The sequence below is a fragment of the Oncorhynchus mykiss genome, chromosome 10, assembly GCF_057628025.1.
Source record: "Oncorhynchus mykiss isolate SJ-2025 chromosome 10, ASM5762802v1, whole genome shotgun sequence".
In the NCBI taxonomy this organism is placed as follows: Eukaryota; Metazoa; Chordata; class Actinopteri; order Salmoniformes; family Salmonidae; genus Oncorhynchus; species Oncorhynchus mykiss.
In genome coordinates this window covers 23,793,690-23,815,109 of record NC_143031.1, presented here as the reverse complement: position 1 = coordinate 23,815,109, position 21,420 = coordinate 23,793,690, and the positions used below count along the sequence as shown (strand labels likewise).

Genomic DNA, 21,420 nt, shown 5'->3' with positions numbered 1-21,420 from the left:
TCTTTGAACATGGTGAAGTTATTCATTACACTTTGAATGCTGTATCAGTACACCCGTCACTAAAACTCAGTTGCCGGAGGGGAAGGAAACCGCTCAGGGATTTCACCATGAGGCCAATGGGGACTTTGAAACAGTTACAGATAGTAAAAAACTGAGGATGGATCAACAACATTGTAGTTACTCCACAATACTTAGGAAGCCTGTACAGATTTTTTTTTATTCCAAAACACACAAAAAATGTGGCAAAGAAATGCACTTTAAGTACATTATGCTTTGAATCTATTCTTCCGTGTCCAGAAACCTGCTGCTTTTACTCTCTGTTCCGAAAGCACTAGACGACCAGATCTTTTAGCCTTTAGCCGTACTCTTATCCTACTCCTCCTTTGTTCATCTGGTGATGTAGATGTTAACCCAGGCCCTGCAGCCCCCAGCATCACACCCATTCCCCAGACTCTCTCATTTGTTGACTTCTGTAACCGTAAAACCATTGGTTTCATGCACGTTAACGTTAGAAGCCTCCCCCTAAGTTTGTTTTATTCACTGCTTTAGCACACTCCGCCAACCCGGATGTCCGAGTCGTGTCTGAATCCTGGCTTAGGAAGGCCACCAAAAATCCTGAAATTTCCATCCCTAACTATAACATTTTCCGACAAGATAGAACTGCCAAAGGGGGCGGAGTTGCAATCTACTGCAGAGATAGCCTGCAGAGCTCTGTCATACTATCCAGGTCTGTGCCCAAACAAATCAAGCTTCTACTTTTAAAAATCCACCTTTCCAGAAACAAGTCTCTCACCTTTGCTGCTTGTTATAGACGCCCCCTCAGCCCCCAGCTGTGCCCTGGACACCATACGTGAATTGATCGCCCCCCATCTGTCTTCAGAGTTCGTACTGTTAGGTGACCTAAACTGGGACATGCTTAACACCCCGGCCATCCTACAAGTGAAGCTAGATGCCCTCAATCTCACACAAATCATCAAGCAACCTACCAGGTACAACATGAAATCCGTGACCATGGGCACTGTCTTAGATATCATCCTGACCAACCTGCCCTCTAAATAAACCTGTACTGTCTTTAACCAGGATCTCAGCTATCACTGCCTCATTGCCTGCGTGCGTACCGGTTAAGCTGTCAAACGACCACCCCTCATCACTATCAAACGCTCCCTAAAATACTTCAGCGAGCAGGCCTTTCTAATTGACCTGGCCCGGGTATCCTGGAAGGATATTGACCTCATCCCGTCAGTAGAGGACGGTTGCTCTTCAAAAGTGCTTTCCTCACCATCTTAAATAAGCATGCCCCATTACAAAAATGTAGAACTAAGAACAGATATAGTCCGTGGTTCACCCCAGACTTGACTGCCCTTGACCAGCACAAAAACATCTGGTGGTGTTCTGCATTAGCATCAATTAGCCCCCGCGATATGCAACTTTTCAGGGAAGTCAGGAACCAATATATTCAGTCAGTTATGAAAGCTAATCTGTAAATAGCCCACCCAACTACTTCATTCCCATACTTTTACTTCCCTCTTGCTCTTTTGCATCCCAGTAACTCTACTTGCACATCATTATGTGCACATCTATCACTCCAGTATTAATGATAAATTGTAATTATTTTCGCCTCTAGGGCCTATTTATTGCCTACCTCCCTACTCTTCTACATTTGCACACACTGTACATATATTTTCTATTTTTATTTTCTATTGTGTTATTGACTGTACGTTTGTTTATGTGTAACTCTGTGTTGTTGTTTTTGTCGCACTGCTTTGCTTTATCTTGGCCAGGCCACAGTTGTAAATGAGAACTTGTTCTCAACTGGCCTACCTGGTTAAATAAAAGTTGAAATAAAAAAATATCTCACATCTCAAAATAGGGCTACTTAATGTTAGATCCCTCACTTCCAAGGCAGTTATAGTCAATTATCTAATCACTGATCATAATCTTGATGTGATTGGTCTGACTGAAACATGGCTTAAGTCTGATGAATTTACTGTGTTAATTGAGGCCTCTTCTCCTGGTTACACTACTGACCATATCCATCGCACAAACGTTGGAGGTGTTGCTAACATTTACTAAGGCAAATTTCAATTGACAATAAAAAAAAGACTGTTTTCGTCGTCTGAGCTTCTAGTCATGAAACCTATGCAGCCTTCTCAATCCCTTTTTATAGCAACTGTTTACAGGCCTCCTGGGCCGTATATAGCGTTCCTCACGGAGTTCCCTGAATTCCTAACGGACCTTGTAGTCATGGCAGATAATATAAAACTTTTTGGTGACTTTAATATTCACATGGAAAAGTCCACAGACACACTCCAAAAGGTTTACAGAGCCATCATCGACTTAGTGGGTTTTGTCCAACATGTCTCCGGACCTACTCACTGCCACAGTCATACTCTGGACCTAGTTTTGTACTGTGGAATAAATATTGTGGATCTTAATGTTTTTCTTCATAATCCTGGACTATCGGACCACAATTTTATTACGTTTGCAATCGCAACAAATAATCTGCTCAGACCCCAAACAACGATCATCAAAAGCCGTGCTATAAATTCTCTGACAACCCTAAGATTCCTAGATGCCCATCCAGAGTCCATCCACCTACCTAAGGATGGTCAGAGTACAAAAATCGGTTAACCACCTAACTGAGGAACTCAATTTAAGCTTGCGTAATACCCTAGATGCAGTCACACCCCTAATAACAAAAAACATTAGTCATACTAAACTAGCTCCCTGGTATACAGAAAATACCCGAGCCCTGAAGCAAGCTTCCAGAAAATTGGAACGGAAATGGCGCTACACCAAACTGGAAGTCTTCCGATTAGCTTGGAAAGACAGTACCATGCAGTATCGAAGAGCCCTCACTGCTGCTCGATCATCCTATTTTTCCAACTTAACTGAGGAGAATAAGAACAATCCAAAATGTATTTTTTCATACTGTCGCAAAGCTAACTTAAAAGCAGCATTCCCCAAGAGAGGATGGCTTTCACTTCAGCAGTGATAAATTCATGAACATCTTTGATGAAAATATCATGATCATTAGAAAGCAAATGATGGACTCCTCTTTAAATCTGCATATTTCTCCGAAGCTCAGTTGTCCTGAGTCTGCACAACACTGCCAGGACCTAGAATCAAGGGAGACACTCAAGTTTTTTAATACTATATCTCTTGACACATTGATGAAAAATAGTAATGTCCTCTAAACCTTCAAGCTGCATACTTTGAAGCTGCATACATATTCAAGATAAATACATATTCCAACTAAACTACTGAAAGAGCTGCTTCCTGTGCTTGGCTCCTATGTTGAACATTAATATCCACCGGATGTGTACCAAACTCACTAAAAGTGGCAGTAATAAAGCCTGAAAAAGCCAAACCTTGACCCAGAAAATATAAAAAATGATCGGCCTATATCGAATCTCCCATTCCTTTAAAAAAGCTGTTGCCCAGCAACTCACTGCCTTCCTGAAGACAAACGATGTATATGAAATGCTTCAGTCTGGTTTTAGACCCCATCATAGCACTGAGACTGCACTTGTGAAGGTGGTAAATTACCTTTTAATGGCATCAGACCGAGTCTCTGTATCTGTCCTCGTGCTCCTAGACCTTAGTGCTGCTTTCGATACCATCGATCACCACATTCTTTTGGAGAGATTGGAAACCCAAATTGCTCTACACAGACAAGTTCTGGCCTGGTTTAGATCTTATCTGTCAGAAAGATATCAGTTTGTCTCTGTGGATGGTTTGTCCTCTGACAAAGCAACTGTAAATTTCGGTGTTCATCAAGGTTCCGTTTTAGGACCACTATTGTTTTCACGACATATTTTACCTCTTGGTGATGTCATTCGGAAACATAATGTTAACTTTCACTGCTATGCGGACGATACACAGCTGTACATTTTGATGAAACATGGTGAAGTCTAAAAATTGCATGTTTTTCAGGCATAAGGAAGTGGATGGCAGAAAATGTGTAACTTTTAAACTTGGACAAAACAGAGATGCTAGTTCTATGTCCCAAGAAAAAAAGAGATCTTCTGTTGATCTGACAATGAATCTTGATGGTTGTATAGTTGACTCAAATAAAACTGTAAAAGACCTCAGCATTACTCTGGACCCTGATCTCTCTTTTGACGAACATATCAAGACTATTTCAAGGACAGCTTATTTCCATCTACATTGAAACATTGAAAACATCTGAAGCTTTCTGTCCAAAACTGATGCAGAAAAATGTATCCATGCTTTTGTCACTTCTAGATTAGACTACTGCAATGCTCTACTTCCCGGGCTACCCAGATAAAGCACTAAATAAACTTCAGTTAGTGCTTAACACGGCTGCTAGAATCTTGACTAGAACCAAAACATTTTATCATATTACTCCAGTGCTAGCCTCTCTACACAGGCTTCCTGTTGAGGCTAGGGCTGATTTCAAGGTTTTACTGCTAACCTTCAAAGCATTACATGGGCTTGCTCCTACCTATCTTTCAGATTTGGTCCTGCCGTACATACACGTACGCTAAGGTCACAAGACGCAGGCGTCCTTACTGTCCCTAGAATTTCTAAGCAAACAGCTGGAGGCAGGGCTTTCAGCTGGAGGTCTGCCTATCCATGTGAGAGACGCAGACTCGGTCTCAACCTTTAAGTCTTTATTGAAGACTCATCTCTTCAGTAGGTTGGTCCTTTGATTGAGTGTAGTCTGGCCCAGGGGTGTGCAGGTGAATGGAAATGCACTGGAGCGACGAACCGCCCTTGCTGTCTCTGCCTGGCCGGTTTCCTTTCTCTCCACTGAGATTCTCTGCCTCTAACCCTATTACGGGGGCTGAGTCACTGGCTTACTGGTGCTCTTCCATTGTGTCCCTAGGAGAGGTGCGTCACCTGAGTCGGTTGAGTCACTGACGTGATCTTCCTGTCAGGGTTGGTGCCCCCCTCAGGTTCATGCCCTGGGGGAGATCTTTGTGGGCTATACTTGCCTCAGGGTAGTAAGTTGGTGGTTTGAAGATATCCCTCTAGTGGTGTGGGGGCTGTGCCTTGGCAAAGTGGCTGGGGTTATATCCTGCCTGGTTGGCCCTGTCTGGGTGTATCATCGGACGGGGCCACAGTGTCTCCCGTCTCAGCCTCCAGTATCTATGCTGCAATAGTTGAATTTTTCTCTCTTCTCTCGTTAGACCTGAGCCTTAGGACCATGTCTCAGGACTACCTGGCCTAATGACTCCTTGCTGTCCCCAGTCCACCTGGTCATGCTGCTGCTACAGTTTTAACTGTTCTGCCTGCGGCTATGGAACCCTGATGTGTTCACATGGGACATGCTACCTTGTCCCGGACCTGCTGTTTTCGACTCTCTCTCTCTCTCTACCGCACCTGCTGTCTCAAACTCTGAATCATCGTCTATGAAAAGTCAACTGATATTTACTCCTGAGGTGCGGACCTGTTGCACCCTCTACAACCACTGTAATTATTATTATTTTACCCGGCTGGTCATCTATGAATGTTTGAACATCTTGGCCATGTACTGTTATAATCTCTACCCGGCACAGCCAGAAGAGGACTGGCCAACCCTCAGAGCCTGGATTCTCTCTAGGTTTTTCCTAGCCACCGTGCTTGCTGTTTGGGGTTTTAGGCTGGGTTTCTGTATAGCACTTTGTGACATCGGCTGATGTGAAAAGGGCTTTATAAATACATTTGATTGATTGATTGATTGAATTTATTAATATTCACCTTTCAGCAGGACAATAACCTTAAACACAAGGCCAAATATACACTAGAGTTGCTTACCAAGACGACATTGAATGTTCCTGAGTGGCCTAGTTACAGTTTGGAGTTAAATTGGCAAAACTATCTATGGCAAAACTTGAAAATGTCTGTCTAGCAATGATCAACAACCAACTTGACAGAGTTGTTGTAATTTTAAATAGAATAATGAGCAAATATTGTACATTCCAGGTGTGCAAAGCTCTTAGAGACTTACCCAGATAGACTCACAGCTGTAATCGCTGCCAAAGGTGAGGCTAACATGTATTGACTCAGGGATGTGAATACTTACGTAAATTATATATTTCTGTATTTCTAAAAACATGTTTCCACTTTGTCATTTTGGGGTATTGTGTGTAGATGGGTGAGAAAAAATGATATTGAATCCATTTTGAATTCAGGCTATAACTCAACAAAATGTGGAATAAGTCAAGGGATATGAATACTTTCTGAAGGCACCGTGTCTCAGCAACCCAGCTACCATGTATGACTTAGTAGAACTCTAAATCTAGCCCATGTCAGACGTATTCCCAAGTCAAATATGTATTTCTAATATTTCACATACTTGAGGTGGACTTGAAGCAATGGAGTCCAAAAAGTGCAAACTCTTAATGTCAGGCAAGTTTCTCAAACAGTATTTGGAATAAGTATACAACCCAGGCCTGTCCTACACAAAACATCCACCACAAGAGTAAATCTACTCTGTAGACAAAACAGAATCAATTGTACCAAATCAAACCACCCACCCCAAAACACAGAATCGCCTTCATCAAAGACGCATTGACGAAGCCAAACTGACTTGCTATGTTGATAACTAAGGTCTCATTATAGGACATTCAACCCATCCACAGCAGTAAGGGCTGGGGTGTCCAGTCAGCAGACGGCTGCTGCAATGAATCCATTTCAGTTAGTCTAGCAGAGGCGTGACAGTTGGACAGTGGTAGAGCGGAGGGACCTGGGGCCTAAATGACTGGCTCCTCTCCAGAGCTCTGGGTAAGTCATACAGCGCTGATGACACTGAGCTAATGAGCTGTGACCAGGGACCGGGGGAGGCTGCGTGTCTGTCTAAGGTGTCTGCTAACACAGCGACAGGTGTCTGTGTGTGTATGGAGGGGTGGGCGTGCAATTGTGTGTATGAGAGAGTGATGGACTGGGTGCGTGTGTGTGCGTGTGTGCCTGTGACGTCCACCTAACTCACCGTTTACTGTGAGGTGCACCCAGCTGCCGTTGTGAAAGGTGTTGTACTGCTGCTCCAACATCAGGACCTTACACTCATACCAGCCCTGGTCGTCTGAACGCACCTTCTCAATCCGCAGAGAAGATTTTCCGTACAGACTGGCTCGGCCTGGGGGGGGGGGGGGGGGGGGTGATAGGAAGGAAGGGGAGAGAGATTAATAACAGTGGTCAAACCAGGAAACATACTATTCAGTACGCTATAATCCATAGTACACTCTTAGAAAAAAAGGTGTTATCTCAAACCTAAAAGGATTCTGAGGCTGTCCCCATAGGATAACCCTTTGAAGAGTCCGTTTGGGTTCCATGCAGAACCCTTTCTTCAGACGGTTCTACATGACACCCAAAAGGGTTCTACCTGGAACCAAAAGGGTTTTTACCTGGAACCAAAAGGGGTTCTCCTATGAAGAACACTTTTGGAACCCTTTTTTCTAAGGGTGTATATAATCCTCCCTCTACTGTATCATATAGACCAGGTTTTCCGAACCACCGGGCCCCGGACCTGTACCTTAATCTTCTTCATTCTAGGGCACGGGATCAGTATTCCATTAACTACATTAACTTCCATTAGTCTGTGAGCAAGTCTGAGAGCCAGTAGCTCATATCTTACTCCCTGAAGCATTTTTGTGAAAAAAGTAATTACCCACAACATATGCTGGTTGGATGGACTGGACACGCATCAAGTCTCAAACATTATTACGATAGCCACATTACACTATACTTACAGGAGCAAGCTTACATGGACATGATATGCAATAATACTATCCATTTTAGCACATTGACTAACCCCGATTTACATGAGAAGTTTGAACAGAAGTGAGGTGAGTAAATAGCCTATGGTCAAATAACTACAGTAGGCTAATAACAAATGCCCCTTGTTTCTTTAGCCAACTAAAATCAGGGATAGCTCCCAGGGATCCAAGAATGGTGAGTTGAAATGGTTTTAGTATTCTCCCAAGTGACATTTGCTTGCTAAATAGCAATTCAATTTGCATGCCAAATGAAAAGAAGGGACCCTGTATATACTGTTGTGCTCTACAAAATCTGAAGAAATACCGGTAAGTAGATGTGCTTGTTTTATTTTGGGTGGCAGGCGTGCCGAGTGCCATTCCTAACTCTTCCAAACACCCCACCAGACGCATAGAAATGGAGCATAGAAACACAAGAGCCTGCCAAATCTGAATCCATCATAAAACTAGGACTACAGGGGTTGTGTAGCAGCCCAGTGTCACAGCAGCTTTCACTCTTTACAGGTCAAACAGTGAAAGGGGGGGGGGGGGGGGGGGGGGTATTTATGATTTTGCTCTTGGCAATCTGGCAACCCCTCATAACAGATGGCGGCTGACGGTATGGGCTAAACAAAGGGCTTTGAAGGCACAATGGCCCACAACATCAACATTATCAAAGTCCTCCACGGCTCATTACGCACTCCCCAGAGTCAATGTTTTTGAGTGACTTCCGTTACGTAACACATGTTATAAGGGCAAATAGAAAATAACTATTAATAGGACAACTGTGACTTTATTCCTAGCCTGTGTGCAAATGTGCAGGTCTGTTTCTATCCATCTGCTTTTGTCATCATAACACCACGTTTCCATCTGTACTCATCTCTGTCTATCAGTGTATGTACAGTGCCTTTAACTTTTTCCACATTTTGTTACGTTACAGCCTTATTCTAAAATGGATTAAATAAATAAAGATTCTCAGCACTCGAAATTGAGCTCAGGTGCACCCTGTTTCCATTGATCATCCTTGAGATGTTTCTACAACTTGATTGGAGACCACCTGTGGTAAATTCAATTGATTGGACATGATTTGGAAAGGCTAGTTAGTTAGATCTAAGTATGGTGATTTGTGTTTAAGGTCAGAGAGAACTCCCATTTGTTTCTGTAAAATAGAACATGACTGTTTCTCCTAGAACTGATTGTCCTCCATTAATTGTAAGTCAACTGTAACTTGTTTGAGTCTATATAAGGTCAACAGTTGACAGTGCATGTCATAGCAAAAACCAAGCCATGAGGTCGAAGGAATTGTCCATAGAGCTGCGAGACAGGATTGTGTCGAGTCACAGATCTGGGGAAGGGTATCAAAACATTTCTGCAGCATTGAAGGTCCCCAAGAACACAGTGGCCTCCATCATTCTTAAATGGAAGAAGTTTGGAACCACCAAGACTCTTCCTAGAGCTGGCCGCACAGCCAAACAGAGAAATCGAGGGAGAAGCGCCTTGGTCAGTGAGGTGACCAAGAACCCGATGGTCACTCTAGAGTTCCTCTGTGGAGATGGGCGAACATTCCAGAAGGACAACCATCTCTGCAGCACTCCACCAATCAGGCCTTTATGGTAGAGTGGCCAGACGGAAGCCACTCCTCAGTAAAAGGCACATGACAGCCCGCTTGGAGTTGGCCCCTAAAAGGCTCCTAAAGGATTCTCAGGCCAAGAGAAACAAGATTAGGTAAATTTACTGAATAAAATGTGTAGGCTTGCTTCCGCTGAATAATACGATTTGTAGCCTACCATAGCCATTTGATCTTTGATATATTAAATGAGTGAATTCTTTCAAAAGGCATAAAGCCAAGATTGAACTCTTTGGCCTGAATGACAAGTGGCACGTCTGGAGGAAACCTGGCACCATCCCTACGGTGAAGCATGGTGGTGGCAGCATTATGCTGTGGAGATGTTTTTCAGGGGCAGGGACTGGGAGACTAGTCAGGATTGAGGGAAAGATGAACGGAGCAAAGTACTGAGAGATCCTTGATGAAAACCTGCTCCAGAGCACTCAGGACCTCAGACTAGGGTGAAATTTCACCTTCCAACAGGACAACGACACTAAGCACAGAGCCAAGACAACGTAGGAGTGGCTTCGGGACAAGTCTCTGAATGTCCTTGAGTGGCCTAGCCAGAGCCCAGACTTGAACCAGATCAAACATCTCTGAAGGGACCTGAAAATAGCTGTGCAGCGAAATTCCCATTCCAACCTTACAGAGCTTGAGAGGGTCTACAGAGAAGAATGGTAAAAACTCTCCAAATACAGGTGTGCCAAGCGTCATACCCCATAATACTCAAGGCTGTAATCGCTGCCAGAGGTGCTTCAACAAAGTACTGAGTAAAGGGTCTGAATACTTATGTAAATGTGATATTTCAGTTTTGCTTTGTCATTACGGGGTATTGTGTGTAGATTGAGGGGAAAAAAACTATTTAAACAATTTTAGAACAAGGTTGTAACCTAACAAAATGTGGAAAAAGGAAAGGGGTCTGAATACTTTCCGAAGGCACTGTACATGCATATGTGTTTATATCTGTATATACTGTTTGCCTGAATGTCTATATCGGTGTTTCTTTATTTTTCTGTGTGTACCAATGCTTTATATATATATACTCGATGACTGTGTTGAATCCATCGTGCCTCCATCTTGGCACTCCCCCACCCTTGTAAAAAAATATTTTGGACGGTATAGAAATGCATTTATACATGTCTACCTTCGTTGTTTTTTTTACACATTTATTATATTACAGACACCTTAATGCATACTTTGAAATGATATTATGTGAGCTAAACATAAAAATGATACGTAAAAAATATATAAGAAATTGTTAAATACATACATATGGAGGACTGATCCTACAACCGGTGGCTTCAAAGCCTCTCAATGGCCAATACATAGCACCAGTAATCCAGGTTTTATATACATAATTGGTGTGTACAGGTAGGGCAGCAGCATGAAGCCTCAGGTCTAGAGTACCACTCAGTCAGACCTCTTCTCTGAGCTAATGATGACACAGCTGTTACACTTGTCCCTCCTTTCCCTCTTCTCTCCTCTCATTCCTCAAATGACCTCATACCTGTCAGTGCATGTCAGACTGCCACACCTAGTGATTGTCATATCAAATCAAATGGGATGATATTGTGAGAGGAGCCATCTACAATTCACACTAGCTCCAACGCAAACCTGAGAGGATTCCTAATAAGTTCTGCTAAACTTTGACATAAGGGCAATGTGGATGTTGTCGCTTTGAGGAACTTATGCAAGTCTAGTCTTTTTTGGGGCCTGTGTGAGTGGCTGTGGTTGAAGGTTGGCTCTCACACTGTAGCGAATATTGGAGATCAGTGTTGGAGATCTATAATTCAGAAGGATAACAGCCTGCCTGGCCAATAGAAAGGAAGGATTACGTTAAAAGTCAGCTATATTTTTTAAGTGGGGATGGGAGAGAGGGGGGAAACTATGCGGACATGGAGGTTGAAGATAGTACCAAAGTTGTGGGACATGCTGGAAGTGTAGGTACAGGTAAAGAGAGTCCTCTACTCAGTGGAGTGGCCAGTATCTGTGCCACAGTTAATGTAACCGTTACTGTGGCTCTTTTTCTTTGAAACAAGTGTACCACAATCTTTTGGTTTCAGAAAAAATGCCTGATCCAACGCTGAGTGCCTGTTTCTATAGAAACACAGGGCATAGGGAGAGAAATCCGGGTGGCGCAGTGGTCTAGGGCACTGCATCGCAGCGCTAGCTGTGCCACCAGAGACTCTGGGTTCGCGCCCAGGCTCTGTCGCAGCCTGCCGCGACCGGGAGGTCCGTGGGGCGACACACAATTGGCCTAGCGTCGTCCTTGTCTCATCGCGCACCGGCGACTCCTGTGGTGGGCAGGGCGCAGTGCACGCTAACCAAGGTCGCCAGGTGCACGGTGTTTCCTCCGACTCATTGGTGCTTCCGGGTTGGATGCGCACTGTGTTAAGAAGCAGTGCAGCTTGGTTGGGTTGTGTTTCGGAGAACGCATGGCTTTCGACCTTTGTCTCTCCCGAGCCCGTACGGGAGTTGTAGCGATGAGACAAGATAGTAATTACTAACAATTGTATACCACGAAATTGGGGAGAAAAGGGGCTAAAAAAAATAAAACGTTTTTAAAAGTTTTAAACAGAATACTAAGCCTAAACGACCCGTAGCACTCACGTCTGTAACCATGAAGTGCTTTGAAAGGCTGGTCATGGCTCACATCAACACCATTATCCCAGAAACCCTATACCCACTCCAGCTTGCATACCGCACCAACAGATCCACAGATTTTGCACTCAAAACTCCCCTTTCCCACACTTTTTTCACTTATGTGAGAATGCTATTCATTGACTACAACACCATAGAGCCCTCAAAGCTCATCACTAAGCTAAGGACCCTGGGACTAAACACCCCCCCCCCCCCCCCCCCCCCCGCCACGCTGATCCCCAGGGGTGCGTGCTCAGTCCCCTCCTGCACTCCCTGTTCACTCATGACTGCATGGCCAGGCACGACTCCAACAGCATCATCAAGTTTGCCAATGACACAACAGTGATAGGCCTGATCACCAACAATGATGAGACAGCCTATAGGGAGGAGGTCAAAGACCTGGCCGTGTGGTGCCAGGACAACAACCTCTCCCTCAACATGATCAAGACAAAAGAGATGATTGTGGACTACAGGAGAAGGAGGACAGAGCACGCCCCATTCTCATTTACGGGGCTGCAGTGGAGCTGGTTGAGAACTTGAAGTTCCTTGGTGTCCACATAACCAACAACCTATCATGGTCCAAACACACTAAGACAGTCGTGAAGAGGGCATGACAAAGCCTATTCCCCCTCAGGAGACTGAAAAGATTTGGCAAGAGTTCTCAGATCCTCAAAAGGTTCTACAGCTGCACCATCGAGAGCATCCTGAATGGTTGCAACTGCTCGGCCTCCGACCGCAACAGCCCAGTACATCACTGGGGCCAAGCTTCCCACCATCCAGGATCTCTATAGCAGGTGGTATCAGAGGAAGGCCCTAAAAATTGTCAAAGACCCCAGCCACCCTAGTCATAGACTGTTCTCTCTGCTACCGCACGGCAAGCAGTACCGGAGCGCCAAGTCTAGGTCCAAAAGGTTTCTTGGTCCAAAACAGCTTCTACCCCCAAGCCATACGACTCCTGAACAGCTAATCAAACGGCTACCCAGACCCCTCTTTTACGCTACTGCCACTCTCGGTTTATTATCTATGCACGGTCACTTTAACTCTACCTACATGTACATATTACCTGAATGACCTCGACTAACCGGTGCCCCCGCACATTGACTCTGTACCGGTACCCCTGTATATAGCCTACCTATTGTTATTTTACTGCTGCTATTAATTATTTGTTACTCTTATTTTCTATTTATTTTAATTTTTTTGTTACTTATCTATTTTTTTACTTAACACATTTTTCTTCTTAACTTCTTAAAGCATTGTTGGTTAAGGGCTTGTAAAGTAAGCATTTCACTGTAAGGTCTACTACACCTGTTGTATTCGGCGCATGTGTCAAATACAATTTGATTTGATTTGATTTATCATATTCTCTATGAAGACAGTCAAATGCAGACCCAAGTCAATGGTGTTAGAACTGAGGTCTCATTTAGGCCCAGAATGTGGTGTATGACAGACTCTTTGTAGCTCCTAATGGAACAAGCCAAACACCATAGATAAATGTTCCACTCTCAGGAAGTGGAAATGCCTTCCTGCCAATACACAAAGCCTTTTCATTGGCTTGGGGTGGCTAGACGGCACGACACCGAAACAAAGATGCACCTTGTTGGCACGACAGACGGAGGGCCGCCCTTCGCCCAGAGGAAGCAGTGCCCCCTCAGTGCCCTCCATGGTGAAAAAAGCAGCAGTCCAATCTACAATGGGCACAACTCAGACCTCTGTGTGAATAAGAAGTGCTATTGATTCCTAGCCTTGACGCTGACCCTCATTCTGTTCCGGCGCTGTTCCATCCTCACTGTGTTCCATTGTAACTCACAGTAGAGGGAGGCAGAAGTCAGTTAGCGGCGACTAGAGCTTCGGATCCAGCAGTAACATTAATTGAAAAGGGCCCCTGTTCAGTAGCTACTGCAGCGCAGCAGGGAAAAATTGGCTGAAGTTTAAAGCACGGGTTGTCAATCTCTGTGAGGGTTGTCAAATGTAATTTGTGCCGGGGTGCGAGGAGCTGTCTAAAAACAGCAACAGGGAAGATTGTAGAGGAGAAGCATAAATCCTTTGAAAGGTATTCCAACAATAAAAAAATGCCTATGATCTAGAGCTGGCTGGAAGCTATTTTAGAAGATTGAAAATGTTCTATCACCTTCAATTATTTGTCTCTTGATGCACTAAAACACTGTCCATATGATTTAAGTCTTTGATCCAGTAAAATGTTATTAATCACAATCAATTGGTCAATGTATCACTTCGATGCCATTTAGCCATATAATAATTCTGTTGACTATTGTTCTCTAAATGATTATTTACACAGAACAAAATTATAAAAACAACATGCAAAGTCTTGGTCCCATGTTTCATGAGCTGAAATAAAATATTAAAGAAACTGTCCGGATCTACGTGTACGACAGCATGTTCCAGTACCCGCCAATATCCAGCAACTTTGCACAGACATTGAAAAGGAGTGGGACAACATTCCACAGGACACAATTAACAGACTGACTAACTCTATGCGAAGGAGATGTGTCACGCTCCACGAGACAAATGGTGGTCACACCAGATACTGACCGGTTTTCTGATCCACGCCATTACTTTTTTTAAAAGGTATCTGTCACCAACAGATGCATATCTGTATTCCCAGTCTTGAGAAATCCATAGATTTAGGGCCTAATGATTTCCTTGTATGACCTGTAACTAAATAAAATCTTTGAAATTGTTGCATGTTGCGTTTATATATATTTTTCTGTATAGTTTGCAGCTTCAACCTAATCAAGTAGTCAGCAATACATAAAGAGGCATGCTTTGTCCCCAGTGTCCCTGATGTAACCAAACTGACAGAACTGCTCAGACTTTGGCCTGATGTAGAAATCCTCAACCGCTCTCATTAACATTTACTGTGAGTACAACCATTAAAATAGCATATTCTGCCCCTGGCGACGTCTGATAAACTATCAGGTTTCATTTGATCTTTTCTAAAACGGACATGCTCAGTAAATTACCACACGCCTTTTCTGTGGTTGCTCCGTATCGATGCTGTAATGTTCCAATAGCCCAGATGAAGAAGACAAAAACACACGGTCCAACACACTTTTGACCCATCAACTCAACCGTTACGCACTTCTGGTCTGGAGGCCTTTCAACTTCTGCTCCTGTTTGAAGTGCAATGGCATACCACCTGGGTGGGTATTCTCCCCCAACCGATTGTCCACAGGTTATTGAAGTCAGCAGAGCTATTCTGAGAGGTTGTCTGTCCTTTTCCCAAAGGGCAGTGATTGTCTAAAAGCCATTGCTGAGCTTAATACAAATATATTAAAATATAAATAGGATATTTCTCCAATTTACATGATTCAGATGAATAAAATCACCTTTGAGGGAACACATCTTTCTCATGATTATGGATTCCTTTCCTTTGCTCTTATTTCCTGTTATTATAAAGAGTCTTGATTCCCAGAGACTGACATGGAGGCCAGAGTCCTATAGACTCTCTATCTTACTAAAAGATTTTACTGAGTTGCAGTTCTTATAAGGAAATCAGTCTATTTAAATAATTTCATTATGCCCTAATGTCACGCCCTGGCCTTAAAGAGCCTTTTTATTTCTCTATTTTTGGTTAGGTCAGGGTGTGATTAGGGTGGGCATTCTAGGTTTTCTATTTCTATGTTGGTGTGTTTTTTTCCCCAATCGGAGGCAGCTGTCTATCGTTGTCTCTGATTGGGAATCAGATATAAGTTGTCAGTTTCCTTTTGGGTTTTGTGGGACCTTGTCTTTCTTTGTTGCTTTATTGCACGACTAGCTTTATGGTCGGTTTGTGGTCATTGGTTTTCCCCGGTGTTACGGTTTCAAATAAAGAGAGAATGTACGCCTACCACGCTGCACCTTGGTCCGGTCATTTATCATCCGACGACGAGCATAACACTTAATCTATGGATTTCACATGATTGGGAAAGGGCACAATCCATCCACTGGGGAGCCAGGCCCAGCCAATAAAAATTAGTTTTTCCCCATAAAAAGGCTTTATTAGAAACAGAAAGACTCCTCAGCACCCTCTCAGACGATCCCGCAGGTGAAGAAGCCGGATGTGTAGGTCCTGGGCTGGTGTGGTTAAACGTGGTCTGTGGTTGTGAGGCCGGTTGGACGTACTGCCAAATTCTCTAAAACAACGTTGGAGGCAGCTTATTCTCTGGCAACAGCTCTGGTGGACATTCCTGCAGTAAACATGCCAATTGCACGCTCCTTCAAAACTTCAGACACCTATGGCATAGTTTTGTGTGACAAAACTACACACTATAGAGTACCATTTTATTGTCCCCAGCACAAGGTGCACCTGTGTAATGATCATGCTGTTTAATCAGCTTCTTGATATGCCACACCTGTCAGGTGGATGGATTATCTTGACAAAGGAGAAATGCTCACCAACAGGGATGAAACAAATATGTGCTCAGAATATGAGAGAAATACGTTTTTTTATGCGTATGGAACATTTCTGGGATCTTTTATTTCAGCTCATGAAACATGGAACCAACACTTTACATGTTGCGTTTATATTTTTGTTTAGTATATAATACAGTATGTCTTTGTTGGAACCATGTGACATCAAACACGCAAGTGACTTGCTACTTGGCTGCTCAGTCAGCTATCTGGCTGCAGTATTAACTATTCTGCTTCATGGCTGGATTATCGGTCATAATCAGTTGTTTATAATACATTATAAAGAAGGCATTCATAGCAACTGCCTCCGACTCCAAATCCTAGAGATTTTGCTGTGGGAGCCTGGCTCTGCATTGTAAAGGCACTTTAACAGAAACCTCCACTTTGTCTGATGCAGACTGCAGATAATCTTTTGACTGGCTCCCAACCAAAGGGATTATAGTGTGCTAATCATATATGTCATATTAACAGTATAATGCATCTAATGGGAGTGATGTTATTTAAGGGATCAAAGGGAAGCAGATTGTTTTCCACTGTGATCATTCTAGGATACCTTTAATAGCGAAATATATGACCTAGGAACAAATTCACCTGTAAAATCAATGGAGTTGTTTATTATCCATTTTAAAGGAAGACATCTTTGTATCTTCACCCTCATTATACATTGATCTATTCTATCAATAAGAATTTAAGCACATTTTAAACCCATTCATTATATCTAATAACACCTGTCAAAGAACAACAATATTATGGTCTCATAGCTAAAGCAGAGATCAGCCATATGTCATGTTTCACAAGCCGTATCACACTTCTCGCACCTGAGAAGGGGATATTTCTTACAGAGCATTTGATTCCCACTGTGGGTGTAAGGGGAGGGTTGTGAGAGTGTGGGAGTTGATGTTATGTGATATACAGAGACAACCTCCCCTAGACTGCAGTGAAAATCCCAAACGTGCTCCGTTCCTTACACACACTCGATCTTGTGAATCTGAAAACACTTTAGCCTCTCTGATCAATTGAAAGTGTTTTTTTTATTGAGACAGACAAATGATATGGGAGGGGGAGATTCAGAGTAGTGGTGGGGCCGAGATTTATATACAGTGGGGCAAAAAAGTATTTAGTCAGCCACCAATTGTGCAAGTTCTCCCACTTAAAAAGATGAGAGAGGCCTGTAATTTTCATCATAGGTACACTTCAACGATGACAGACAAAATGAGAAAAAAAATCCAGAAAATCACATTGTAGGATTTTTTATGAATTTATTTGCAAATTAAGAGGCTCCTCTGTCCTCCACTCGTTACCTGTATTAATGGCACCTGTTTGAACTTGTTATCAGTATAAAATACACCTGTCCACAACCTCAAACAGTCACACTCCAAACTCCACTATGGCCAAGACCAAAGAGCTGTCAAAGGACACCAGAAACAAAATTGTAGACCTGCACCAGGCTGGGAAGACTGAATCTGCAATAGGTAAGCAACTTGGTTTGAAGAAATCAACTGTGGGAGCAATTATTAGGAAATGGAAGACATACAAAACCACTGATAATCTCCCTCGATCTGGGGCTCCACGCAAGATCTCACCCCGTGGGGTCAAAATTATCACAAGAACGGTGAGCAAAAATCCCAGAACCACACGGGGCACCTAGTGAATGACCTGCAGAGAGCTGGGACCAAAGTAACAAAGCCTACCATCAGTAACACACTACGCCGCCAGGGACTCAAATCCTGCAGTGCCAGACGTGTCCCCCTGCTTAAGCCAGTACATGTCCAGGCCCGTCTGAAGTTTGCTAGAGAGCATTTGGATGATCCAGAAGAAGATTGGGAGAATGTCATATGGTCAGATGAAACCAAAATATAACTTTTTGGTAAAAACTCAACTCGTCGTGTTTGGAGGACAAAGAATGCTGAGTTGCATCCAAAGAACACCATACCTACTCTGAAGCATGGGGGTGGAAACATCATGCTTTGGGGCTGTTTTTCTGTAAAGGGACCAGGACGACTGATCCGTGTAAAGGAAAGAATGAATGGGGCCATGTATCGTGAGATTTTGAGTGAAAACCTCCTTCCATCAGCAAGGGCATTGAAGATGAGACGTGGCTGGGTCTTTCAGCATGACAATGATCACACCGCCCGGGCAACGAAGGAGTGGCTTCGTAAGAAGCATTTCAAGGTCCTGGAGTGGCCTAGCCAGTCTCCAGATCTCAACCCCATAGAAAATCTTTGGAGGGAGTTGAAAGTCCGTGTTGCCCAGCAACAGCCCCAAAACATCACTCCTCTAGAGGAGATCTGCATGAAGGAATGGGCCAAAATACCAGCAACAGTGTGTGAAAACCTTGTGAAGACTTACAGAAAACGTTTGACCTCTGTCATTGCCAACAAAGGGTATATAACAAAGTATTGAGATAAACTTTTGTCATTGACCAAATACTTATTTTCCACCATCATTTGCAAATAAATTCATTAAAAATCCTACAATGTGATTTTCTGGATTTTTTTTCCTCATTTTGTCTGTCATAGTTGAAGTGTACCTATTAAGTGTACCTCATCTTTTTAAGTGGGAGAACTTTCACAATTGGTGGCTGACTAAATACTTTTTTGCCCCACTGTATATGCTGAGGTGTAACGATGTGGGCTGAGAGTCGGGAAGCAAGTTCAGGGAGTGTGTGTTTTAATAAATAAACACAACATAATACAAAAATAAGAAACACGAACAATGCAGACATGACACAGAAACAATGATGCCTGGGGAAGGAACCAAAGGGAGTGACATTGTAACGGCTGTCCTCTTCGTCTGAGGAGGAAGGATCGGACCAATATGCAGCGTGGTAAGTGTCCATGTTAATTTTTATTCAACTCAGAACACTAAGACCAAAATAACAAAAAATAGACCAACACGAAACAGTTCTGTCTGGTGCAGAGACAGAAAACAACTACCCACAACTCAAGGGCGAAACCAGGCTGCCTAAGTATGGTTCTCAATCAGAGACAACGATTGACAGCTGCCTCTGATTGGGAACCATACCAGGCAAAACACATAGAAATACAAACATAGAACAAAACATAGAATGCCCACCCCAACTCATGCCCTGACCAACTTAAAATGGAGACATAAAAAAAGGAACTAAAATCAGGACGTGACAGACATATAAAGGGCAGGTAATCAAGGAGGTGATGGAGTCCAGGTGAGCGTCATAATGCATGTAACGATGGTGTCAGTTGTGTGCCATAACGAGCAGCCTGGTGCTCGGAGAGGGAGCACACGTGACATGAGGGGTGACGTTTATGTGCTGCATGTTGCAGCGTTACTTGCCAGACCAGCCTCGGGCACGATTTTAGAGTAAATTTAATTACTAAAGTAATTGCCTAAACAGCTTTACTTTGAATTCATGCCCAAGGCTGGTCTAGCAGGTAACATATAGCATAAAGAAACTACATTGAGCGTACCAAACATTAAGAACACCTGCTCTTTCCATGACATAGACCGACCAGGTGAATCCAAGTGAAAGCTATGATTCCTTATTGATGTCAATTGTTTGTGTAAAAAACTGCAACGCTGCTGGGGTTTTTATACTCAACAGTTTCCCATGTGTATCAAGAATGGTCCACCACCCAAAGGACATCCAGCCAACTGGATACAACTGTGGGAAGCATTGGAGTCAACATGGGCCAGCATCCCTGTGGAACGCTTTCAACACCTTGTAGAAGATGGGCTGAATAGGTGTACAAAATGACATTGACAAAACTGACCAACGGCAACAAACTGTGACACCCGTGGTTTGGGGCTAATGAAGAGGGAGAGGTGTTCTCTTACCGGCGTACTCCGGGTCCACATGAGGCGGGTGGAAGCGGAAGTTGATGAAGAAGGGGATGGGCACTCCAAACTTGAACCATTCCACCACATAGGGCTGGCCGTTCAGGGGGTGGGCCACGTCGCATCCCAGGATGACGTTCTCTCCAGCGCGCGCCGTCACAAACTGGGGCTCCTCTCGCACGCCGTGGGCACCTGGGAAACGGAGAGGGGGCGGGCATTGTGAGTATCCTTGTAACAGCTAGGGACAATACTTAATTGTGGTGAAATAACCAACCGAAAGCAACCTTGAAGCAAAAGGGTAATATTTTATTAGTATACAATCCACATTGTGTCTTAGAGTTCCAACATCAACCACAAACATTTTTTGTTTTTCACATGTAAGATAAGAAAGCCTCCTTGAAAATGTTCATGAAGTACAATATTCACAAAACGTGATATACAGTGGTACATCCTCAAACAACATAAACAGAAGACCTAACCTAAATTACACTGATTGGGCCACAGAACCTTATTCAACCATAAGGTCTTCTTATTTGTTAGAACATCTGCCTTTTAAGTAGCCTCCTCCACTTCCACCATCCTGGTTTACTTTTTCTCTCACGTAGAGAGCACCCTGTTTGTGATAACAGAGAACTACGGGTGTCATAACTCAAGGTGGCGACAACAAATGCCATCCTGAGTTAAGACCAATAGTTTTAGGAATGGAATATAAAGGACATAGCTCTGTGTGTGGGAAAAAAAACTGTGCACTTTGTCTTGATACCATCACCTGTTGCTGCCGTGCCATGAGGCTTTCTTCGAGTCTGAGACACTCACTTGAGAAAGATAAGGCACACGCTCACAAAAACACACACAGACACACACACACTGCACATTTACTGGACTTTCTTTACATGCTGTAAACTTTGATGGAACATTTCTTAACTTCCTTATTTACTTTTTACAAGACATACACTATATGATCAAAGTATGTGGACGCCTGCTCGTCGAACATCTCATTCCAAAATCATGGGAATTAATATGGTGTTTGTCCCCCCTTTGCTGCTATCACAGCATTCCCTCTTCTGGAAATGTTTCCACTAGATGTTGGAACATTGTTGCGGGGAATTGCTTCCATAGAGCAACAAGAGCGTTAGTGAAGTCGGGCACTGATGTTGGGCGATTAGGCCTGATTCACAGTCGGCATCCCAATTCATCCCAAAGTTGTTTGATGGGGTTGAGGTCAGGGCTCTGTGCAGGCCAGTCAAGTTC

The 21,420-nt window shown here is 43.5% G+C and overlaps 1 protein-coding gene across 8 annotated transcripts in view; it reads right to left on the bottom strand.

Moving 5' to 3' along the window:
* The window catches only part of LOC110533527 (protein turtle homolog B), a 192,222-nt gene that overhangs the window by 126,191 nt on the left and 44,611 nt on the right, over nucleotides 1–21,420 (bottom strand). For all 8 annotated transcript variants that reach the window (XM_090186172.1, XM_090186171.1, XM_090186177.1 and 5 more), the window contains exons 2-3: nucleotides 20,170–20,361; nucleotides 6,938–7,084 (exon numbers count right to left, since the gene is read on the bottom strand). In XM_090186172.1, coding sequence (XP_090042298.1) covers nucleotides 6,938–7,084; nucleotides 20,170–20,361 — 339 coding nt within the window. The remainder of the gene's footprint in view (nucleotides 1–6,937; nucleotides 7,085–20,169; nucleotides 20,362–21,420) is intronic.